The sequence below is a fragment of the Cryptomeria japonica genome, chromosome 3, assembly GCF_030272615.1.
Source record: "Cryptomeria japonica chromosome 3, Sugi_1.0, whole genome shotgun sequence".
Lineage (NCBI taxonomy): Eukaryota > Viridiplantae > Streptophyta > Pinopsida > Cupressales > Cupressaceae > Cryptomeria > Cryptomeria japonica.
Genome location: NC_081407.1, coordinates 892516068 through 892537218, shown reverse-complemented (window position 1 = coordinate 892537218; position 21151 = coordinate 892516068). Strand labels below are relative to the sequence as shown.

At 34.5% G+C, this 21151-nt stretch overlaps 1 protein-coding gene across 1 annotated transcript; it reads right to left on the bottom strand.

Moving 5' to 3' along the window:
* Positions 1–14343: 14343 nt before the first annotated feature.
* LOC131874418 (cucumisin-like) lies at positions 14344–18237 on the bottom strand. Its single transcript, XM_059217792.1, has 11 exons — positions 18148–18237; positions 17940–18037; positions 17749–17846; positions 17411–17557; positions 17194–17299; positions 16540–17071; positions 16360–16463; positions 16020–16250; positions 15301–15412; positions 14977–15190; positions 14344–14885 (listed from the first exon to the last, which is right to left on the bottom strand). The coding sequence occupies exons 1-11, from the start codon at positions 18235–18237 to the stop codon at positions 14344–14346; spliced, it is 2274 nt and encodes a 757-aa protein (XP_059073775.1).
* Between the last annotated feature and the right edge of the window lie 2914 nt (positions 18238–21151).

Here is a 21151-nt window from a genome sequence, read left to right as displayed (position 1 = left end):
GTAAGAGCTATAAGATGTAAGGTGTAATCTATCAAGTTTGAAGCAAGAAGTAAAATCTTAGTTAATTGCAAGATGTTTCAGTTTATGTAATGGTGATTGTATGAACGAGCCATAGGTCAACTTGTTCAGTCAAGAGTAATATTTTATTTTGAACAATATAAATGTTTATGTCTGTTTTCCTTTATTTTTGTTCTTCGCCTATTTTCCTTTATTTTTGCTCTCCCCCTGTTTCCTTCTTCATGTGGTATCAGAGCCATGTCGGTCATGCTTACTAGGAGTAGAGGATCATGGACCATGCTAGCAGTTGCCAAGAAATATTCATTTGAATGATTGCAACAGTCGGATGGAACCTGCCATCTGTTGAAAATAGTGGAGACAGAGATTTTTATAGTCAAAAACTAAGTCTAACTGCTGGAAGAAGAAGAGTTCACTGTTTAATGTTTTGTCGTTGTGAAATGACAAATCATTGTTAAAAGGAGATGTCACAAAAAATACAGAAGTGCCAAAGTAGAAATTATGAAAATCGCCAAGTCAGTCTGCAAAAGTCAAGGTTTCCGTTGCAAGAGCCAAAGGAGATCCTGATTGCCAATCAAAAAGAGATCATTTTTTGTTTTATTGTTTAGCAACAGCTATTTGGAAAGTATAAGCACTAATCAAAAGAATTGTTTGTATTATATAGCGAGAAACAAGTTAAAAATTGCTAAGTCAAATGCGATTGTAGTTTCAAAACGATCTGATGGATATGATGGATATAGTGTAATAACTCACCATAATTAACTCAACAAAATTGACCATTCTTTTTTTTTGTTTAATTTAATCATTTGTGTTTGATTCAATCGCATACTCTGGGCATCCATACATTTGGATTAGGCATTCATCCATCCAGGATGAGCATCTAACCATACGGGTTAGGCATCTGTCCATACGGGACATAAGATTTCATCTATCCAATACGGGATAGGCATCTACCCATATGGGGTAGGCATCTATCCAATCGGGATAGGAGGTGCTCTGGCCAGAGACTTAGACTCATCGGGACCATTCGGGTCCTGAGCCACTCACTAAGTACTACACTCTTCTAACAGAAGTGCACCGAGGTCGCTGTCCTTAGGAGTAATTTAAATAACATAATACAAGCTTGAATTCTGCCTCGGAATTTGGCTTAAAGCCTCGGGAAGTCAAGCGAATCCATAAGGGATTCCTTCCGAGTATGCATTGAATTACTTTCTCCATTTTATTATACTTATCTTTCAAATTAGGATTCTACTCAATCCTTCCTTACCAAGCCTAGACCCCACCCACGAACGCATGAGTACTGGGAACAACTCCGTCCCAAGACTGCCTACATACCCGTTTCGACACGGGATCAAGTCGTAAAGTATGTAGTTCTATTTTCTACTCTATGGTTTGATGTAAATTGATTAGTGGGTACGCAACCCTTTCTAGGGTCAATGTCGCAGACAGTTTCTCTGCGGTTGCTACCCATGGTGGTAGCACTTAAACAAAGGCTCAAGATGGCCTATTGTTTGTGGCCTAAAACAACTACATCCTAACACCTATCATAAGCGTCACCCTTGACCAAATTGTCAATCACCAATATCTCTTCAAGATTAAATCAATTTCATAAAAGCATTTTACTTAATCAACACTAACGGGGGTTTACTATGGTTTAACTCAATGGATGTAAAATCATTTAAGGATTATCTTGTTAGATTATCGATCCAAGAGGGATTACCCGCCCCTTGGATTTTAACTTCCAAGTGTCCCTTATTACTCCCTAACAATTTATAGGGACGATGCCACAGACGTCGTTGATGCAGATTAATTAGGCATTAAGTGCAGTAGTTCAACACGACGGCATTACCCGTAAGCGTGACCCAGAGCCACTGTATATACGAACGCTGTTAGGTTTTGGTTTCCATCTTCCTTTATTTAATTTTCTAACTAAGAGCTATGAAAACATCATGCTTGAAAACAATTACTTAATTGAACATGTATAATTTAATTAATTGAAATAACAACTTGATGAATCATGTAGAATAAAAACCATAACTAACTTATTTATTATTCGAAACTTGAAATATAACTTGCGTAAAAATGACAATTATGAAACTTGCATATTAATAATTAAACGTGTGATTTGCATGAAGATGAAGAAAATGTAACTTTGTCATTAATAAAATGCAAATAAAGTATAAGTAATTCGCATGAAGCAAGGATGGCATAAGTTACATGCAAGGTTGAGAAATGTGTTGATTTATACCATGAGAAAAATCACTTGTAGAGCCACTGGTCCCAAAAATAGCAACTCGCTTAGACATTTGGTTTGAATTATATTAATATGAATTAATTGCTATATACCAACTAAGTGCCCCAATGGATCCTAATAGATTGAATGATTCTATTTATAACATTTGTTATAATATAATTTACAATTATAAAATTTACTATAGATAAATTAATTATGAATTTACTACACAATAATCCCCAATATCTATAAATTTTTCTAAGTTAAATTTAATAACTTAAAGTTTATACTAAGGAAAAAAAATAACAATTTCTAAATTGCAATTTATACATTTATATTTATAAAAAAAAGTTTAAAAAAACGGAAAGATATGCGAATTTTTTTGTTTAAGGGTTAGTGGGGAGTGGGGCCCATGGGTCCCATCACTACTGTGGGTCTACGGAAGTAGGCCCACAGTGATGAGGGGACCCTGTGGTCCCCTCCACTACCCTGCGGCCACTGTCGTGATAGTGACCGCAGGTAAAGTGCAGGGTACCACTTCCCCGACGGTGACAATAACCGCCTCCCCCATGCACGCCGCCCGATATTTTTTGAAATGATTTTCAAGAACATGTCGTTTGCTAAATTATTATCACTTTGCAACATTTAATATATTTTATCATTTGAAATAAAGTTTATATATATATATATATATATATATATATATATATGGTTTACATTCCCAATTATTTAATGATATATATAAACAAAAAGAGTATTTATGAAAATAAGAACATGAATAAAATAGATAATCAAGTTATCGCAGAGGTAGGTAATTATTTTAAATTGACTTCATAGGAAATGAAAATAGAGAGATTAGCTTCAGCAAATAAAACAGATAATTAGAAATTGATTTCACAGGAAATAAAAATAGAGAGAGATTTGCTTCAGCAATAAACAGATAATTAGAAATTGAATTCACAGGAAATAAAAATAGAGAGAGATTTGCTTTAGCAATAAACACATATAGAAATTGATTTCACAGGAAATAAAAATAGAGAGAGATTTGTTTCAGCAATAAACAGATAATTAGAAATTGATTTCACAAGAAATAAAAACAGAGAGAGATTTGCTTCAGCAATAAACAAATAATTAGAAATTGATTTCATAGGAAATAAAAAGAGAGAGAGATTTGCTTCAGCAATAAACAGATAATTAGAAGTTGATTTCACTGGAAATAAAAATAGAGAGGGATTTGCTTCAGCAATAAACAGATAATTAGAAATTGATTTCACAGGAAATAAAAACAGAGAGAGATTTGCTTCAGCAAATAAACAGATAATTAGATTTCCATAGAGGATTATTCACAGAGAAATATATTCCTCCATTGCAACTAATATTCACAGAGAGAAGTGTGTAACAAGATAAAAATATTCATGAAATCAAATGAGAATAAGGAATTACTCACAGAGATAAATAACACAGAGGATTATTCATAGAGAAGTATATTCCTCCATTTCAACTAATATTCACAGAGAGAAGTATATAACCAGATAAAAATATTCATGAAATCAAATGAGAATAAGGAATTATTCACAGAGATGAATAACACAGAGGATTATTTTCAGAGAGAAATGATTACATGAGATTTATATCTTATTATTAAGCATTTTCTGTTCGTAGGGAAGTAAGATTTTAAATGTAAGAAAAGAATTATATTTAAATTTCCAATCCAGTAAATGAAAAAGAGAGAAGAAAAGCAAGATCTGATATTTTCTAAAACAAATAATAAAGCTATCTTTCACATGCAAGAAAGATCTGATATTTCTTCTCTAAGGAAAAAATTAAACAAACAAATAAGCTATCTTTTCAATATTATCACAAAATAAAATTTTATAAAGAAAAATCTAGAAGCTATGTTTTTGGATAATACCATTTTCTCATATGAGAATGTGAAATAACAAGAGAAGAACCTGGCTTAGCAAAGTTCGATGTTGAATCCAACCTTCTAGCTATCCTCCTTAGATCCTTCCTTGCCACTTGAGAGAAATCTTTCAAACAAAAACTTAACAAATCCTGCAACGAAAATGAGACTACCAAGAAGATCCTACTACTAAAAACTTGGAAAATTTTCTTCAAAACATAATCAACTCCCTTCTTTGAAACTTGCATACAATTTTATAAGAAAAATCCCTCAATTCCATTATCTAGAGAATTTAATTAAAAAAAGAGATTCTTTTCCAATATTGGACTCATGCAAATTGATTAAAAACTTAGTGGGGGAGTTACATGCAAGGTGGTGGGGATTCCTCTAGAAGCTTCTAATTCTTGCTACAACATGTGCGATAATTGGGAGTGGGAAAAAAAATAAAAAATAATGCCTTTGAATTATACTCTCCAAGTCTGTGTGTGTGCTTATTATTATTCTTTTATATTATTTATTCAATCATTTTAAATAGTTTAACCAAAAATATAATAGAATTGTATTTAAATCAAAAAGTTATAAAGGAGGGTTGTGACATCCTCCCCCCCTTAATTTGTGCATCGTTCTGATGCACTTATTGAATGTATCCAAAAGAGTCTATAGTTCATGGTTAGTTTAAAACAAAAAAGGAAACAACTGTTGCATTTCCCTAGTATCTTCCCATCCGGCATTCTGTTAAACATACTGGTTCCATTGTACTCTGCATTGATCAACCTCTCTATTGTGCAATTAGCACTGGTGCCTCTCCAAGAATTTGAATGGCTTTATCATTTTTCCTCCCATTTCCTGGACCTGTAAAGCATCCCAATTCAAAATATGTTTCTCATCAGGTACATACTTTTTAAGAAGAGATACATGGAAGACATCATGGATTTGGCTCAACTGGGGAGGTAAGGCCAACTGGTATACAACTGGATTAATACTTTCCAAAATTTCAAAAGGTCTAACATAACGAGGTGCAAGCTTGGTCTTTTTCCTAAACCTTATGGAACCCTTGTGCGGCCTAACCCTTAGGAAGACTTTCTCTCCCACCTCAAACTCCCTTGGTGTCTTGTTTTTGTCTGCATAAATTTTCTGCCTATCTGAGGCTTCCTTCAATCTCTGCCTAATTTCCTTAGTTTTCCTTTCCATCTCCTTCAACATATCTGGTCCAACAATTACTCTATCTTCAAGATTATCCCAACTCAAAGGTGTTCGACATGGTCTACCATACAATGCTTCGAAAGGTGTCATTCCCAAAGATGTTTGATATGTATTATTGTAAGCAAATTCTACAAGAGGTAGGTACTCTTCCCATTTCTTTTGTTGGTTCATACAGTACATGTGAAATAGGTCTTCCATAATTTGATTTGTCCTTTCTGTTTGACCATCGGTTTCAGGATGGTATGCAGTGCTAAAATCTAGTTGAGTTTTCATAGCTAATTGAAGAGTTGTCCAAAACCTTGAAGTGAATCTAGCATCTCTATCTGATATGATTTTCTCCAGCATTCCATGCAACCAAAATATTTCCTTAACAAAGAGCCTAGCCAAGGTAGGTGCATCATCCATCAGATTCCCTGGTATAAAGTGTGCCACCTTAGTGAGTTTGTCAATTACCACCATTATTGTATCATTCCTAGAAGGTGATGTGGGTAACCCTTGCACAAAATCCATGCTAATAACTTGCCACTTGTGTTGAGGTACATCATGTAAAGGTAATAATCCAGCTGGATGTCTATGTTCTACCTATACTCTTTGACACTCCAAACATTTAGCCACATACTTAACTATGTCATTCTTCCTCCCTTGCCAAAAGTATAACTTCTTTAGGTCTGCATAAAGTTTGTTAAATCCTGGGTGACCTAAATAAGGGGCATTATGAGCCTCCGACAAGACTACTTCCCTTAAGTCTCCTGAATTAGGAATATAGATTCTATTATTGTATCTAAGCATCCCATCCTCATCCAATGTATACCCTTCAACCTTAGGATCAGTTGGATCATATTCTAAAGTCAATTTGACTTGCTCATACCATGGGTCATGTCCCTGCTCATCCATTACTTGCCTTTTGACAGAAGTTTTGAATGTTGCTATAGTCATTAAGTGTCTCCTCCTACACAAAGCATCTGCCACCTTATTTTCCTTCCCCTTAATATATTCAATTTCAAAATTATATTCACTTAGAAACTCTAACCACATTCTTTGTCTAGCATTTAAGTGGGGTTGGGTAAAGATGTACTTTAGTCCTTGGTTATCTGACTTTAACTCAAAGGGCTTCCCTAGTAAGAAGTGTCTCCATTTCTATAGGGCATGCACAATCATTGCTAACTCTAAGTCGTGGGGTGCATAATTAACTTCACGAGTCTTCAACTTCCTAGATTCATAAGCTACTACCCCTTCATCTTGGACAAGTACTCCTCCTAAACCTTCAATAGAAGCGTTAGTTATGACTATGAAGTGCCCATTTGGATCTGGTACTTTTAAAATGGGTGTTGAAGTTAGTTTCCCTTTCAAAATTTGGAATGTCTTATCACTTTGTTATGTCCACACAAACCTTTTACCCTTCCTCTATAATGAGGTGATGGGGTTTGCTATCTTAGAGAATCCTTCCACAAACCTCCTATAGTAACCCGCTAGCCCCATAAAGCTTCTTACCTCTAAGACATTTTTAGGGATCAACCATTCTACTATTGCCTTTATCTTATCTGGATCAACTGATATTCCTTCCTTGATATTATATGCCCAAGGTAGTGAATCTTTTCCTCGAAGAAGGCACATTTTGACAATTTCTCATATAACTTATGTTCTCTCAACCTTTGCAAAACAATTTGTAGGTGTACTAAATGTTGCTCCTCATTCCTAGAGTAAATCAATATGTCATCCAAAAATACCAAAATAAATTTATCCAAGTAATCATGGAGTACACTACTCATTAGGTTCATAAATGCAGCTAGGGCATTGGTTATACCAAAAGGAACTACTGTGAATCCATAATTCCCATATCTAGTCCTGAAAGTTGTCTTCGAAATGTCCTCCTCCTTAATTCTGAGATGATGGTATCCTGATCGGAGGTCTATCCTTGAGAAAATTGCTGCTCCTTTCATTTGGTCAAAAAGATCCTCTATTCGAGGTAAGGGATACCTATTCTTTATTGTGACCTTGTTCATCATCCTATAGTCGATGCATAGTCTTAAGGTTCCATCCTTCTTCTTAACAAATAAGACTGGCACTCCCCATGGTGATATACTTGGCCTTATTAATCCCTTAGCTAAGAGCTCCTCTAATTGCATCTCGAGCTTTTGTAATTTAGTTGTGTTCATTCGGTAAGGTGCCCTTGACACTAGTTCAGCTCTGGGTAGTACGTCGATAGAAAAGTAAAACTTCCTTTTAGGGGGGTAAGCCGGGTAATTCCTCTAGAAATACATCCTTGAATTCTATTTTAAGAAAGGGGTATTTTCAAAGGTTGGGGTATTTTCCTCTTTTCCTTCATCAATTTCAAGCATATAGATTAGGCCTCCTCTTCTTCTTTCCTCCTTTAATTGCATGGCTGATATGGTTTCTATATTAATGGGGTTAAACTTTCGTTGGATTTTGACCCCTTTTCCCGCATCATCCAAACATTCAACAACTTTATTATAGCAATCTACATTAGCTTGATGGTCTGTTAACCAACTCATTCCAATAATTACATCATACAATCCTGGGGGTGCCACATAGAGGTCTACCCTTATTCAAACTCGGGAAATTATACCCTTACCCTCGACAACACTTAGTTACTTCCCTAGCCATTCTAGGGTTTTACCTGAAGTTAAATTATGTAGTTAGTTATTGATTTAAGATTTTAAGATTTAATTTCTACCATTACAAAACATTCCCTTAGTTGTGTAAATTGAAGTGAGCACAAGGCCTAGATTTGAACCTTTGCTCTGATACTACATGTAATAACCCACCATAATTAACCCAAAAAAAATTGACCATTCTTTTTTTTTGTTTAATTTAATAATTTGTGTTTGATTCAATTGCATACTCTGGGCATCCATCCATTTGGATTAGGCATTCATCCATCCGAGATGAGCATCTAACCATATGGGTTAGGCATCTGTCCATACAGGACATAAGATTTCATCTATCCAATACGGGATAGGCATCTACCCATACAGGGTAGGCATCTATCCAATCAAGATTGGAGGTGCTCTGGTCAGAGACTTAGACTCATCGAGACCATTCAGGTCCTAAAACACTCACTAAGTACTACACTCTTCTAACAAAAGTGCACCAAGGTCGCCGTCCTTAGGAGCAATTTAAATAACATAATACAAGCTTGAATTCTACCTCAGAATTTGGCTTAAAGCCTCGGGAAGTCAAGCGAATCCATACGGGATTCCTTCTGAGTATGCATTGAATTACTCTCTCCATTTTATTATACTTATCTTTCAAATTACTACTCAATCCTTCATTACCAAGCCTAGACCCCACCCACGAACGCCTGAGTATTGGGGACAAGTTCGTCCCAAGACTGCCTACATACCTGTTTCGGCAGGGGATCAAGGTGTAAAGTATGTAGTTCTATTTTCTACTCTATGGTTTGATGTAAATTGATTAGTGGGTACTCAACCCTTTCTAAGGTCAATGTCCCAAATAGTTTCTCTACAATTGCTACCCACGGTGGTAGCACTTAAACAAAGGCTCAAGATGGCCTATTGTTTGTGGCCTAAAACAACTACATCCTAACACCTATCATAAGCGTCACCCTTGACCAAATTATCAATCACCAATATCTCTTCAAGATTAAATTTCATAAAAGCATTTTACTTAATCAACCCTAAAGGGGGTTTACTATGGTTTAACTCAATGGATGTAAAATCATTTAAGGATTATCTTGTTAGATTATCAATCCAAGAGGGATTACCCACCCCATTGATTTTAACTTCCAAGTGTTCCTTATTACTCCCTGACGATTTATAGGGACGATGCCACAGATGTCATTGATGCAGCTTTATTAGGCATTAAGTGCAGTAGTTCAACACGATAGCATTACCTGTAAGCGTGACCTAGAGGCACTGTATATACCGAACACTGCTAGGTTTTGGTTTTCATCTTCCTTTATCTAGTTTTCTAACTAAGAGCTATGAAAACATCATACTTGAAAACAATTACTTAATTGAACATGTATAATTTAATTAATTGAAATAACTACCTGATGAATCGCATAGAATAAAAACCATAACTAACTTACTTATTATTCGAAACTTGAAATATAACTTGCGTAAAAATGACAATTATAAAACTTGCATATCAATAATTAAACGTGTGACTTGCACGAAGATGAAGAAAATGTAACTTTGTCATTAATAAATTTAAATAAAGTATAAGTAATTCGCATGAAGCAAGGGTGGCGTAAGTTACATGCAAGGTTGAGAAATGTGTTGATTTATACCACGCGAAAAATCACTTGTAGAGCCACTGGTCCCAAAAATAGCAACTCGCTTAGACATTTGGTTCGAACTATATTAATATGAATTAATTGCTATATGCCAACTAAGTGCCCCAATGGATCTTAATAGATTGAATGATTCTAATTATAACATTTGATATAATATAATTTACAATTATAAAATTTACTATAGATAAATTAAGTATGAATTTACTACACAATAATCCCCAATATCTATAAATTTTTCAAAGTTAAATTTAATAACTTAAAGTTTATACTAAGGAAAAAAAATTAACAATTTATATATTTATATTTATAAAAAAACCTAAAAAAAAAAATATATTAAAAAAAGGGAAAGATAGGCGAATTTTTTTGTTTAATGGTTAGTGGGGAGTGGGACCCACAGGTCCCATCACCACTGCGGGTCTGCGGAAGCAGGCCCGCAGTGATGAGGGGACCCCGTGGTGCCCTCCACTACCTTGTGGCCACTACCATGACAGTGTCCGTAGGGGAAGTGGAGGGTACCACTTCCCCGACGGTTACAATAACCGCCTCCCCCATGCACGTCGCTTGATATTTTTCGAAATGATTTTTGAGAACATGTCGTTTGCTAAAATATAATCACTTTGCAACATTTAATATATTTTATCATTTGAAATATATATATATATATATATATATATATATATATATATATATATATATATATATATATGGTTTACATTCCCAATTATTTAATGATATATAAACAAAAAGAGTATTTATGAAAATAAGAACATGAATAAAATAGATAATCAAGTTATCGTAGAGGTAGCTAATTGTTTTAAATCGACTTCACAAGAAATGAAAATAGAGAGATTTGCTTCAGCAAATAAAACAGATAATTAGAAATTAATTTCATAGGAAATAAAAATAGAGAGAGATTTGCTTCAGCAATAAACAGATAATTAGAAATTGATTTCACAGGAAATAAAAATAGAGAGAGATTTGCTTCAGCAATAAACAAATAATTAGAAATTGATTTCACAGGAAATAAAAATAGAGAGAGATTTGCTTCAGCAATAAACAGATAATTAGAAATTAATTTCATAGGAAATAAAAATAGAGAGAGATTTGCTTCAGCAATAAACAGATAATTAGAAATTGATTTCACTAGAAATAAAAATAGAGAGAGATTTGCTTCAGCAATAAATAGATAATTAGAAATTGATTTCACAGGAAATAAAAACAGAGAGAGATTTGCTTCAGCAATAAATAGATAATTAGAAATTGATTTCACAGGAAATAAAAATAGAGAGAGATTTGCTTTAGCAATAAACAGATAATTAGAAATTGATCAGATTTCCACAGAGGATTATTCACAGAGAAATATATTCCTCCATTGCAACTAATATTCATAGAGAGAAGTGTATAACCCGATAAAAATATTCATGAAATCAAATGAGAATAAGGAATTACTCATAGAGATAAATAACATAGAGGATTATTCACACAGAAGTATATTCCTCCATTTCAACTAATATTCACAGAGAGAAGTATATAACCAGATAAAAATATTCATGAAATCAAATGAGAATAAGGAATTATTCACATAGATGAATAACACAGAGGATTATTTTCAGAGAGAAATGAATACATGAGATTTATATCTTATTATCAGGCATTTTCTGTTCATAGGGAAGTAAGATTTTTAATGTAAGAAAAGAATTACATTTAAATTTCCAATCCAATAAATGAAATAGAGAGAAGAAAAGCAAGATCTGATATTTTCTAAAACAAATAATAAAGCTATCTTTCACATGCAAGAAAGATCTGATATTTCTTCTCTAAGGAAAAATTAAACAAATAAATAAGCTATCTTTTCAATATTATCACAAAAGAAAATTTTATAAAGAAAAATCTAGAAGCTATGTTTTTAGATAATACCATTTTCTCATATGGGAATGTGAAATAACAAGAGGAGAACCTAGCTGATTGAAGTTTGATGTTGAATCCAACCTTCTATCTATCCTCCTTAGATCCTTCCTTGCCACTTGAGAGAAATCTTTCAAACAATAATTTAACAAATCGTGCAACGAAAATGAGACTACCAAGAAAATCCTACTACTAAAAACTTGGGAAATTTTCTTCAAAACATAATCAACTCCCTTCTTTGAAACTTGCATACAATTTTATAAGAAAAATCCCTCAATTCCATTATCTAGAGAATTTAATTAAAAAAAGAGATTCTTTTCCAATATTGGACTCATGCAAATTGATTAAAAACTTAGTGGGGGAGTTACATGCAAGGTGGTGGAGATTCCTCCAGAAGCTTCTAATTCCTCCTACAACATGTGCCATAATTGGGAGTGGGAAAAATAAATAAAAATAAAAATAATGCCTTTGAATTATACTCTCCAAGTGTGTGTGTGTGTGCTTGTTATTACTATTTTATATTATTTATTCAATCATTTTAAATAGCTTAGCCAAAAATATAATAGAATTGTATTTAAATCAAAAAGTGATAAAGGAGGGTTGTGACATAGAGTGCAGTAGATAAGTTAGAATATGTAATGTTATGAGCATGAAGCTTTGAAAATGTGAAAGGTGAATAATGCAGATGTGTAAGCTGTTGTCAAAAACAAAAGATAGATCACTAGTCATGTGAAGAAAACATAAGTGTTGAAGCCGCTATAGAGGACTAAATTGGATGGAAGTAGAAGTCAACAAACAAAAGGCAGTGAAAAAGATATTCATAGAAATTGAACAAGGATTGAAGCAAGAAAAAGTTTGGAGCAGATCGCTAAACAAGAAATAGTTGAGTATAGCCACAATTGTTGGATGAAAGGTTTGATGCTTGTATTTTTAAGTGTGTTTGAAGATCAAGAAAATTTTATTTTGTTGTTTTGGGATTAATTTTATTTTTGGTAAAATGTTATATAGACTCAAAAGATCTTCTTGAGCAAAGGGTGTCCTGGTATGTTTTGTGTTGTTCATTTTAAAGTTGGATTAGTTGATGGTTGAAAGTTTGGGAAGGGTGCCTAAGTATGTGTCTAGGTTGAGAGAGAGTGAAAGATTGTAGGAGAGCATGTTTACTATTTGTTGAACAATGTAAGAAAGAGTAGTGATAAAAGAGACCAAAGGAGGATATTAGTTGTCAAAAGTCATAAAAAGATCAAGGAAGTTATCAACAGATAATGAAGAAATATTGTTGAATGTAGCAACATTCTATAATTTGTGTAAGCATGTTTGATGCCAAAAGAGCCCACTGAATTTGAGATCCCCAAGCACTAGCAATGTAACTCCGTGGGAGGTGTTGATAGAACAAGTGAATCACACTTGAACATATGATGGACTGGTTGCTAGAAGGGCTAGAGCTCATGGTTAGAGTATCCCAACAGGATCATGAGATTTCCTAGGTTTGATCTCTAGTATTTGAAGATGTCGAAGCATCAAAGAATGAAGTCAAAAACAATTTAGAATTGGTAGTTGTGATTAAGGAGAAGTGTTGGAAATAATCCCAACTACCCATGACTAACCTGTCCTATCTCATCTCCTTCGTATGCCCATCATATCTCTTTATCCATTTAGTGATTTCTTCTAACTTCCAAATTTTTGATTGCAACACTCAAATGACTGTCTTTGATTTCTGTGATCTCGTCTATTTTCAAATTGCTTTGGTGGTGGCTTCTACTTCCATCAAAACATCCAAATCAATACATCATACAGATAGTGGAGCTTCAACTACTCAAAGATGACTTGATTCTATAAAGACTAGTAACTCAACGATAGAACACTCTAATAACAAATGGAATGTCCTAAATTTATATCTTAACTAATCCATTAAAAACTCACACACTTTGCAAACTGACCTCTAGATTAGAATACCATAAATTACAACTTCTTTGCTTTCCCTAAAACAAAATCCATTTCCAGAAATGTTGTCTCCAACTTTGGACATAATGTTGAAGATACCTATGAGGCAGGCATTGAAATCTACTCTGACACCTGGCATGTATTTGTCCCATATCGGGGTAGCTTGGAAGATATCGACCAAAGAGATATTTTGTCTCTTTCAGCATGGACCATTATGTTGCACCTCTCTCTCCGGCCATGCACAATTCTATGGTTCCTCTTCCTCTCTCCTCGTTACTCCATTCCGCCTAGGCTCTTCCTTTAAATTATGTGGCAGTTCCAGTTACCATGTCTAACAAAATTCCTCTCTATTCTATGCCCCCTCACCTCTCCTTACGCATTGATGGGCATCAATATCTTTTTCAATAGCTCTTATTTTCGCAAGAAGTCTTGACTGCAGAGATGCACGGCTGGATTGAATATACAGATATGACCTCCCGACTCTATCTTTCCATACTAAGACTATCCCTCTTGTCCCTTCCGTTTATTTCTTTTCATTTTATTTTAATTAATATTTTATCCATTTAATATGCAGTCGAAGGGGCCGATGGTGGGATGTGACAAAACCCTCCTTTTATAAATTGTACCTGTTTACTAAGCCCATTAACTTATCTGAAGAGCAATATAATAATTCTGTTTAAAAAACAAACATCTTGATCATGTGACACAAATTTCCAGCAATTTTTATTCGGTAAAAATATTTCAAACAAAATCAGAAGCGAAACAATAACCATGAATAATGGCAAGAAAAATTACTTTGGGTTTTAGTGGTACAATTTCAAAGTAATACCTAATTAACAGTTACGTATAGATGCAATGATTGTCTTACTGTTTCACATCATAATATACAAGAATGGGGCTGCGCACACTGTAATTGCCAAAGCTCCAAGTCAGTGCACCTGATAGTAAAGCGTAATTATCTGGTATGACTTGACTTTCAATTTTTACATTGTATGACATCTTCTGGTTGGAGGACGTGAAAGTGAGTGTATCTGGTTCCACTGTCACGTTCATTCCAAAGGGTGCATCTATTTTGACTTCATATGTAGATTTTGCAGGTCCCACATTTGTAACAGTTCTTGGAAATTGAGCCAAAAAGGGCTCGCTTGCATTGCTAATAACCATTATGGAAGGATAGTTAAGTTCCCATACTCCTTGTTTAGATAATTTTGAAGAACAGCTGATAAATTCTCCTGTCAGCAAACGTAAAGATGTTTCATTGTATCCTTGGCTACATAGCATGTTGATATAAGAATTTGCATCGGTGTCATAGACAAGCCCTGGATTGATGGCCTTCAGGGGATTAATCTGCCCTGCACCATATCCTAATTCTGCAGCTTCATTGCCGTCTAGTGTTGCATCTAATGCTGATGCTGCATGACAAATGAAATTGTGTCAAGAGTTAAGTAAAGATAAATGAATTTAATACAATTTTTGGGTATTTGAATCGATATCCACCTGTGGTCATGAGAGCGGATTTAATAGCAGCAGGAGACCAGTCAGGATGAAATGACTTGACATAGGCAGCTGCTCCTGTGGCATGAGGACATGACATGGATGTTCCGGAGATGATACTGAAATCCACTACTCTTTTGTCCAAAGGATCTATGCTCATTGGTGCAACTTTTGACCAAGCCGCTAGAATATCTACACCAGGTGCGGTGATATCAGGCTGTCAAGGAATTATAATATGAATGGATTTGTTTAATAGTTAACTATGAGCAATTCAAGTCCCTTGTAAACGAATTTTCAAATTCCAATCAGATATTTGAGTTTTCATACCTTTAGAAGATCTGGCGTGATTTTGCTAGGACCTTTAGATGAGAATGAAGCTGTTATAGGTGCAGGTGAATCATTCCCAGCCACACTTTTTGCTATACTTGCAATAGGAGACCTATTAAAATGTACAAGAGTTAAAGCATAAAACGTTTCTTAAAGCATGGTTTTATTCAGAGTTTTCATTTTTTTATTCAACTACCCATGTTAGAGGTTTTGATTTCAGTTTTGATTTTTATTTGTACCATAGATATAATCATTCTAAATGTCAGTACTTGTACAATTTTTCAGTAATCTTGAATAGGGGATGTAATTCTTAATAACTGGGATGACCATACGGCTGAGTACTCCCATACACTAGAACAACAACTCTAATCTTAAAGGGCCCATCTGCAACCATCATCATCCTAAACTGCAAGTAATGTTAGTAGTGAGATGTAGAGTTATAAAACATATAATCAATATTACACTTATATTTTAAAGGCAGCTTACTAATTCATACTAAAATAATTGTAAAAAAATAATTATATTTAGATGATCATTTACCACCCTATCCAATCCTGAAAAATCTTTCTAAACTTAGTTTAATATAGCAATCCCCATTTCACAATATAAAAATTCTAAAATTTTGAAACTTTCCTAGATATCCTAGGCGACTTTCTACTCAATCAAATACATCTTTAATGGAGAGAAAAGTAATTCATTTCATTGGTCAACCCATTTACCTTGTAGAATTGATGTAAGATCTGACAACCTCTCCCTGCTTGCGTGAAATAACTGTGGCAGGGACCATGAACGAGAAAGCAGTATCATTCATTGGATCGTACATTATTATGGCACCTGCCCCTCCAGAGACATACACTCCACCATCTGGCAGATCACCGGGGCTTGATAAGTAGCAAACGACTATTTTTCCTTCGACTATACTGGGGTCCAGAGAATATAACCCGCAACCACTGATCAAATTCACAATTAACAAATGGAGAGCTTTGAGTTCAACAAAATGAACAAATATAATTGAAGTAATTCTTAATCAATATCATGTGATTTTGTTACGCATTTCACCTGGAGTCCTCTGAAGAAAAACCACCAGAAACATTAGCAGCATCTCCTCCATATACTAAAGGATACCAAGGCTGCTCCATTATGAATGTGTTTATAGCATGCCCCTACGTCACCATAAACTCAACACATTAGAACTTTGACCACTTAATATCAGTGGAAACAATGATATGCTCAATTTACCTCGAAAGACATCTGATTTCCCAAAGTAAGTTCTGATTTGAACTGGCGATCAATGGTGCTTGCAGCCACTGTCAGAGACCAGGGGGAAAAGTTGCAAACAGATCCCTCAAGGGCATCGTTACAAGCAGAATTTGATGTTAAGATTCCTCTCTTCATAGCATGGAATGCTCCTATTGCAATGCTATCTTCGAAGTAGTCAGGTGGGGGAAGGAAGCCTCCAGTTGAATAACCAATTGAAACAGAAATGACATCCACACCATCATAGATTGCATCATCAAACGCTGCAAGGAGATCTACATCGCTGCAAGAAAGTGACCAACAAGCCTTGTACATAGCAATCCTTGCACTTGGTACTCCTCCACGTACATTTCCTTGGGCTAGTCCAAAGAGGCTGGCATTTCTGACAATGCTTCCAGCAACTGTGGAGGCGGTGTGTGTTCCATGGCCATCTGAATCTCTTGGAGAGAGGAACTCGCCGGCAGGTAGTGGAGATGTAAAGCCTCTATAATAAAAGCGTGCACCTATTAGTTTCCTGGGAAACAGTTAAAACTCAATTGTCAGCATGGCAAAAAATTAAAAAAAAAAAATTTCTGCACTAGTGTTTCTGAATGGGAAATGGATTTAGTTCTAAAAGTAGAACGAATGAGTGTTTACTTATTGCAGGCTTTAAAGTCGGGTGTTGTCTCGCACAGTCCCCTCCATTTTGAGGGAATGGGACCCAATCCCGCGTCATCGAAACTTTCTGATTCCGGCCATACCGCTACACGCAAATTGGGTCAGAAATTTTTTCAGAATTAATATGGGAAATATGCAAAACCATTATACTGTCTCTTCTGTGGTACCAATGAGGCTTCTATTGTTTTACTTTTACCTGAATCTAGAACGCCAACAATTACGTCACTTTGATATTCCAAATAATTGGTTTGCTGAGACAGAGGAAGTCCCACAAAATCCCATGATCTACTTGTCAAGAGTTGAGCCTTTTTGCTTTTAAACACCGAAACTACACCCTCTGTGCCTATAATTCTTAAACAAGCACGACATTGGTCAATATTGAAACATGTCTCCTACATAGAGCAAGGAGTGCAAATATACAGCTTGCATAAAGGAATTTATCAATTCAAAAAATTTGTTGTCCACCATTATGGTATGTCGACAGCATTCTAATAATTCCTACAATTAGTTTGGGTAAATACGGCGCAATCTTACTTGCGAGATGTTGGACATGAGATGAAGAAAGCCAAGCCGCGAATCCATTAAAGCTCTTCCAATAACTATGAACCAAAGATTCATGTGCTACCTCATGGCTTAACAAGTATATTGAAAATATTTAAATTAGAAAAATAGCTCTTCTTTAGAAGGACAGAGTGGACATACAGAAGGAGGAATTATATAAAAACCTTCCAGGTACAGGATGAAGCAATAAAACGTGGGATGCAGTCGCCGCTGTTTGGGAATAATCTGGGGATGGAACATCACCCATGTACACAATGTAAAGCTGATTTGGCAGAGAATAAAATGTTAGTCATTAATAATTCAAACAGAGGGAGATGAAGTTATTTACTATATAACATAGAGTTGGTAGAAGGAGAAGGGTAAAGATATTACCTTTACATTCAAGTGTTGAGAAGCAGAGGTGCAGAGGCTGAGGAGAAAAATGAAGGGAAACACAAGATGAGAGATGCCTGTGGCTGCCATTAAGAGGTTAGTAATATTTTGACTCTATCAAAATGCAATGGAACAACCTATGTATTTATTAAATTCTGGTGTTTAATAAATAAATATAACATTGGCGTTTCACAGATATTAATGAAAAACAACAATAACAGATGCAGCATTTGCCGTTTTCTTCTTAGTACAAGTTTTGAGAAGGCGTCAAGGCTAAAACCATCGATTGAATCGGAAGTCGGATGTATTTATACCCGCCTTTAGCGCATTCTTAAATACTATAAAATCCACACAAATTGTTCGAATTTGAACTAAAATTTAATATAAAGGTAACTCTATATTTTTAACAAAGGATGACCACTACGGACTAATCTCTTTGCGAATTCGATGATCCCCAAGGGATAAGGTGTTAAAAGAGTTTTTGGGAAGAATTAAGAGGATAATTAATACGTAAGTTTTTAAAGATATATGAGAATTAAAATTTTTATATGTAAAGAATAAGTATACAAATTTTTAAAAAAGGCTAGTTTTAAAAAGTTTTGAATTTTTAATATTGATGAGAATATATTTAGTATTAAGATTGAACAAATAATCAAATAGTTATTATATGAAATACTAGTGTAAAGATTAAAAATAATTATATATTTAAAATTAGTAGCACAAAGACAATCATATTACAGGAATTGAATGAATTGTGGCAAAAAAAAATGAGATAAGCAAGTGGCATAAAAATTGAAGCGCTTCAAAGAGTTCTAAACTCTAAAAACATCATTGCCCTTTAAATCATCGATGTAAATTTCTTTCCTAACTACTCTCCCTTCTTTAACTATTGAATCTAAACCAAAAGATACAGGACCACCTTGTGGGCTCAACTCAATTTTTATTTTCATTGCTTGGCAATGGTAAGATGAAAGGAGGATGAATTGTCCACATAGATGTGATCTCATTTACCTTCTAGCAAGGACCCTATGACCCACCTCTAATACCTTCCCCCTTTCTACAAACCTCCACATAATCCCTCAACTTTGAGGAAGCCTATTAACAAAAAATATAGGGATAAATACTTGAGTTTTGAACGTCAAAGAGCTTTTGATGTTGTAGTCTTTATCCCAAATTTGGTCCATTTAAGGTGAACATAGAACTAATTCCAGACAGAAGATATCTTAACTTAAATAGAAGAGTAAGAACACATACAACACCTTATGCTCTATGGCTTTGATTCAGCAAGATGCAGTGTTAATCTCTAGATGTCTATCTATGGTACCTTCTTTGCCAATATCATCTCCCCTTTAAAACATTGACTTGTCCTCAAGTCAATTTTTTCATGTTATAAGTATGTCCTTGTATATGTCTTGGAGGCTATCAAAATTATTTTCACACTAATTTATGGCCAACTGTAGCTAGTAGATGTGGATGTGGGGCTACAACAATTGTTACTCTAATTATAGAACTGTGGTGGGTATTTAAGGAGTTTGGAAGAATTGTTGTGTATCTAAGTACATTGAAGATATGAGCCAACCATAAATTAACAACCTCCCATAGCCAATGAAACTGGTGCCAAGTCTTATCCTTCTACTCTTCTAATTGTTGGTATTGGCCATGTAGGGTATTTATGTCTACCCAATCCTTCTCATCTAGATCTTCTAATGCATCATAGCTACTTGATTTTTGGATGATCTATAGCTCTAGATTATCCACCTATGCCTTGAGTAGAGCTACTATCAATGACCATTATAAAAATAACTAATATAACCTACTCACATCTCTTTCAATATCCTCCATTGTATTGATTTGGTTTTCCAATGACAAGAAAGTAGTTGTACACTTTTTCCTTTCATCATCTATTATAGCCTTGGTAAGCTTGATAGTTACATTATTTCTTAGAGTATCCTTCTATAGTGTGGTATCCTTGAGGAAGTTTCCTCTATTAGGATTCTTAACCTCACTAGTAGTGGCTATGATATGTCCCCTTGAATTAAATTCTAAAGTTGTTGGATTAAATTCACATTATTATTTTATCTTCCTTCATGATATATGGCTTTTTTATTTTGATGGGTTTTTAATAAGTTTTTGTAACGTTTGATAGTTAATATGTAACTTAAATAAATATTACAAATATAAAAGATATAATAGAGTAAATGATATGCATATAATAAAATATTTTTTAAATAAAAGTTAGAATTTGTGTTCATTTGTGTTATGAAAGAATACATGCAATGGAAATAGCACAAAGAAGACGGATACATGTTAAGGATATCAAGGAAGATGGAGCAGAAATGGTAAGTTGGGTACATGAAGAATTTGAAGGTGAAGTGGACCAAGGAGGATAGATTTTTTAAAGAAGTACACACGATAAACAATACACCAAGATTGGACTCCCAAATATAATGAAAGTCTAAATATATAATGTATATAGATAGATAAATGACATTATTGTTATATATGAGAGTAACATTATTTATAAATAATGTATACATTGTTTCCATTCTTAACCAGCTTTGAATCTTTCTTCTATGCTTTTACACCTCATCCTATTTCTTTAAACAAAGAATTTTAGTAAACAAAATCAAAGATAGTTGATTGTGTGGCTACTGCAAGTATAATTGGATCTTGCAAGGCTATTCTTGGTCTTTGAATATCAACCACATTATGTTGCATGTTAAGATAACCGGTGAAAAACTAAGAGGGCGGGCGAGGGGGGGGGTGGTGAATCAGTTGTTAACAGATTATGAAAATTTAAGCACACAAACCTTTTACCAGAATGCATAAACCAAATATCAGAATAATAGATATATCAATTAAGCACAGACATAAACCATAAAAAAAATACCATGCATCCACAAAACATAACACCAAGATTTGTACGTGGAAAACCTGATAAAGAGAAAAACCATGGTAGGAAGCCTACCCACAGTCAAATAATACTTCTGCAGTAAGTATGTGA

Coding starts and splice junctions, on each gene's coding strand:
- LOC131874418 (XM_059217792.1), bottom strand. CDS start 18,237: ATGGCAGCCACAGGCATCTCTCATCTTGTGTTTCCCTTCATTTTTCTC. Junction 17,072..17,193: donor GACTTTAAAGCCTGCAATAA/GTAAACACTCAT, acceptor ACTGTTTCCCAG/GAAACTAATAGGTGCACGCT. Junction 16,464..16,539: donor GAAATCAGATGTCTTTCGAG/GTAAATTGAGCA, acceptor ATGGTGACGTAG/GGGCATGCTATAAACACATT.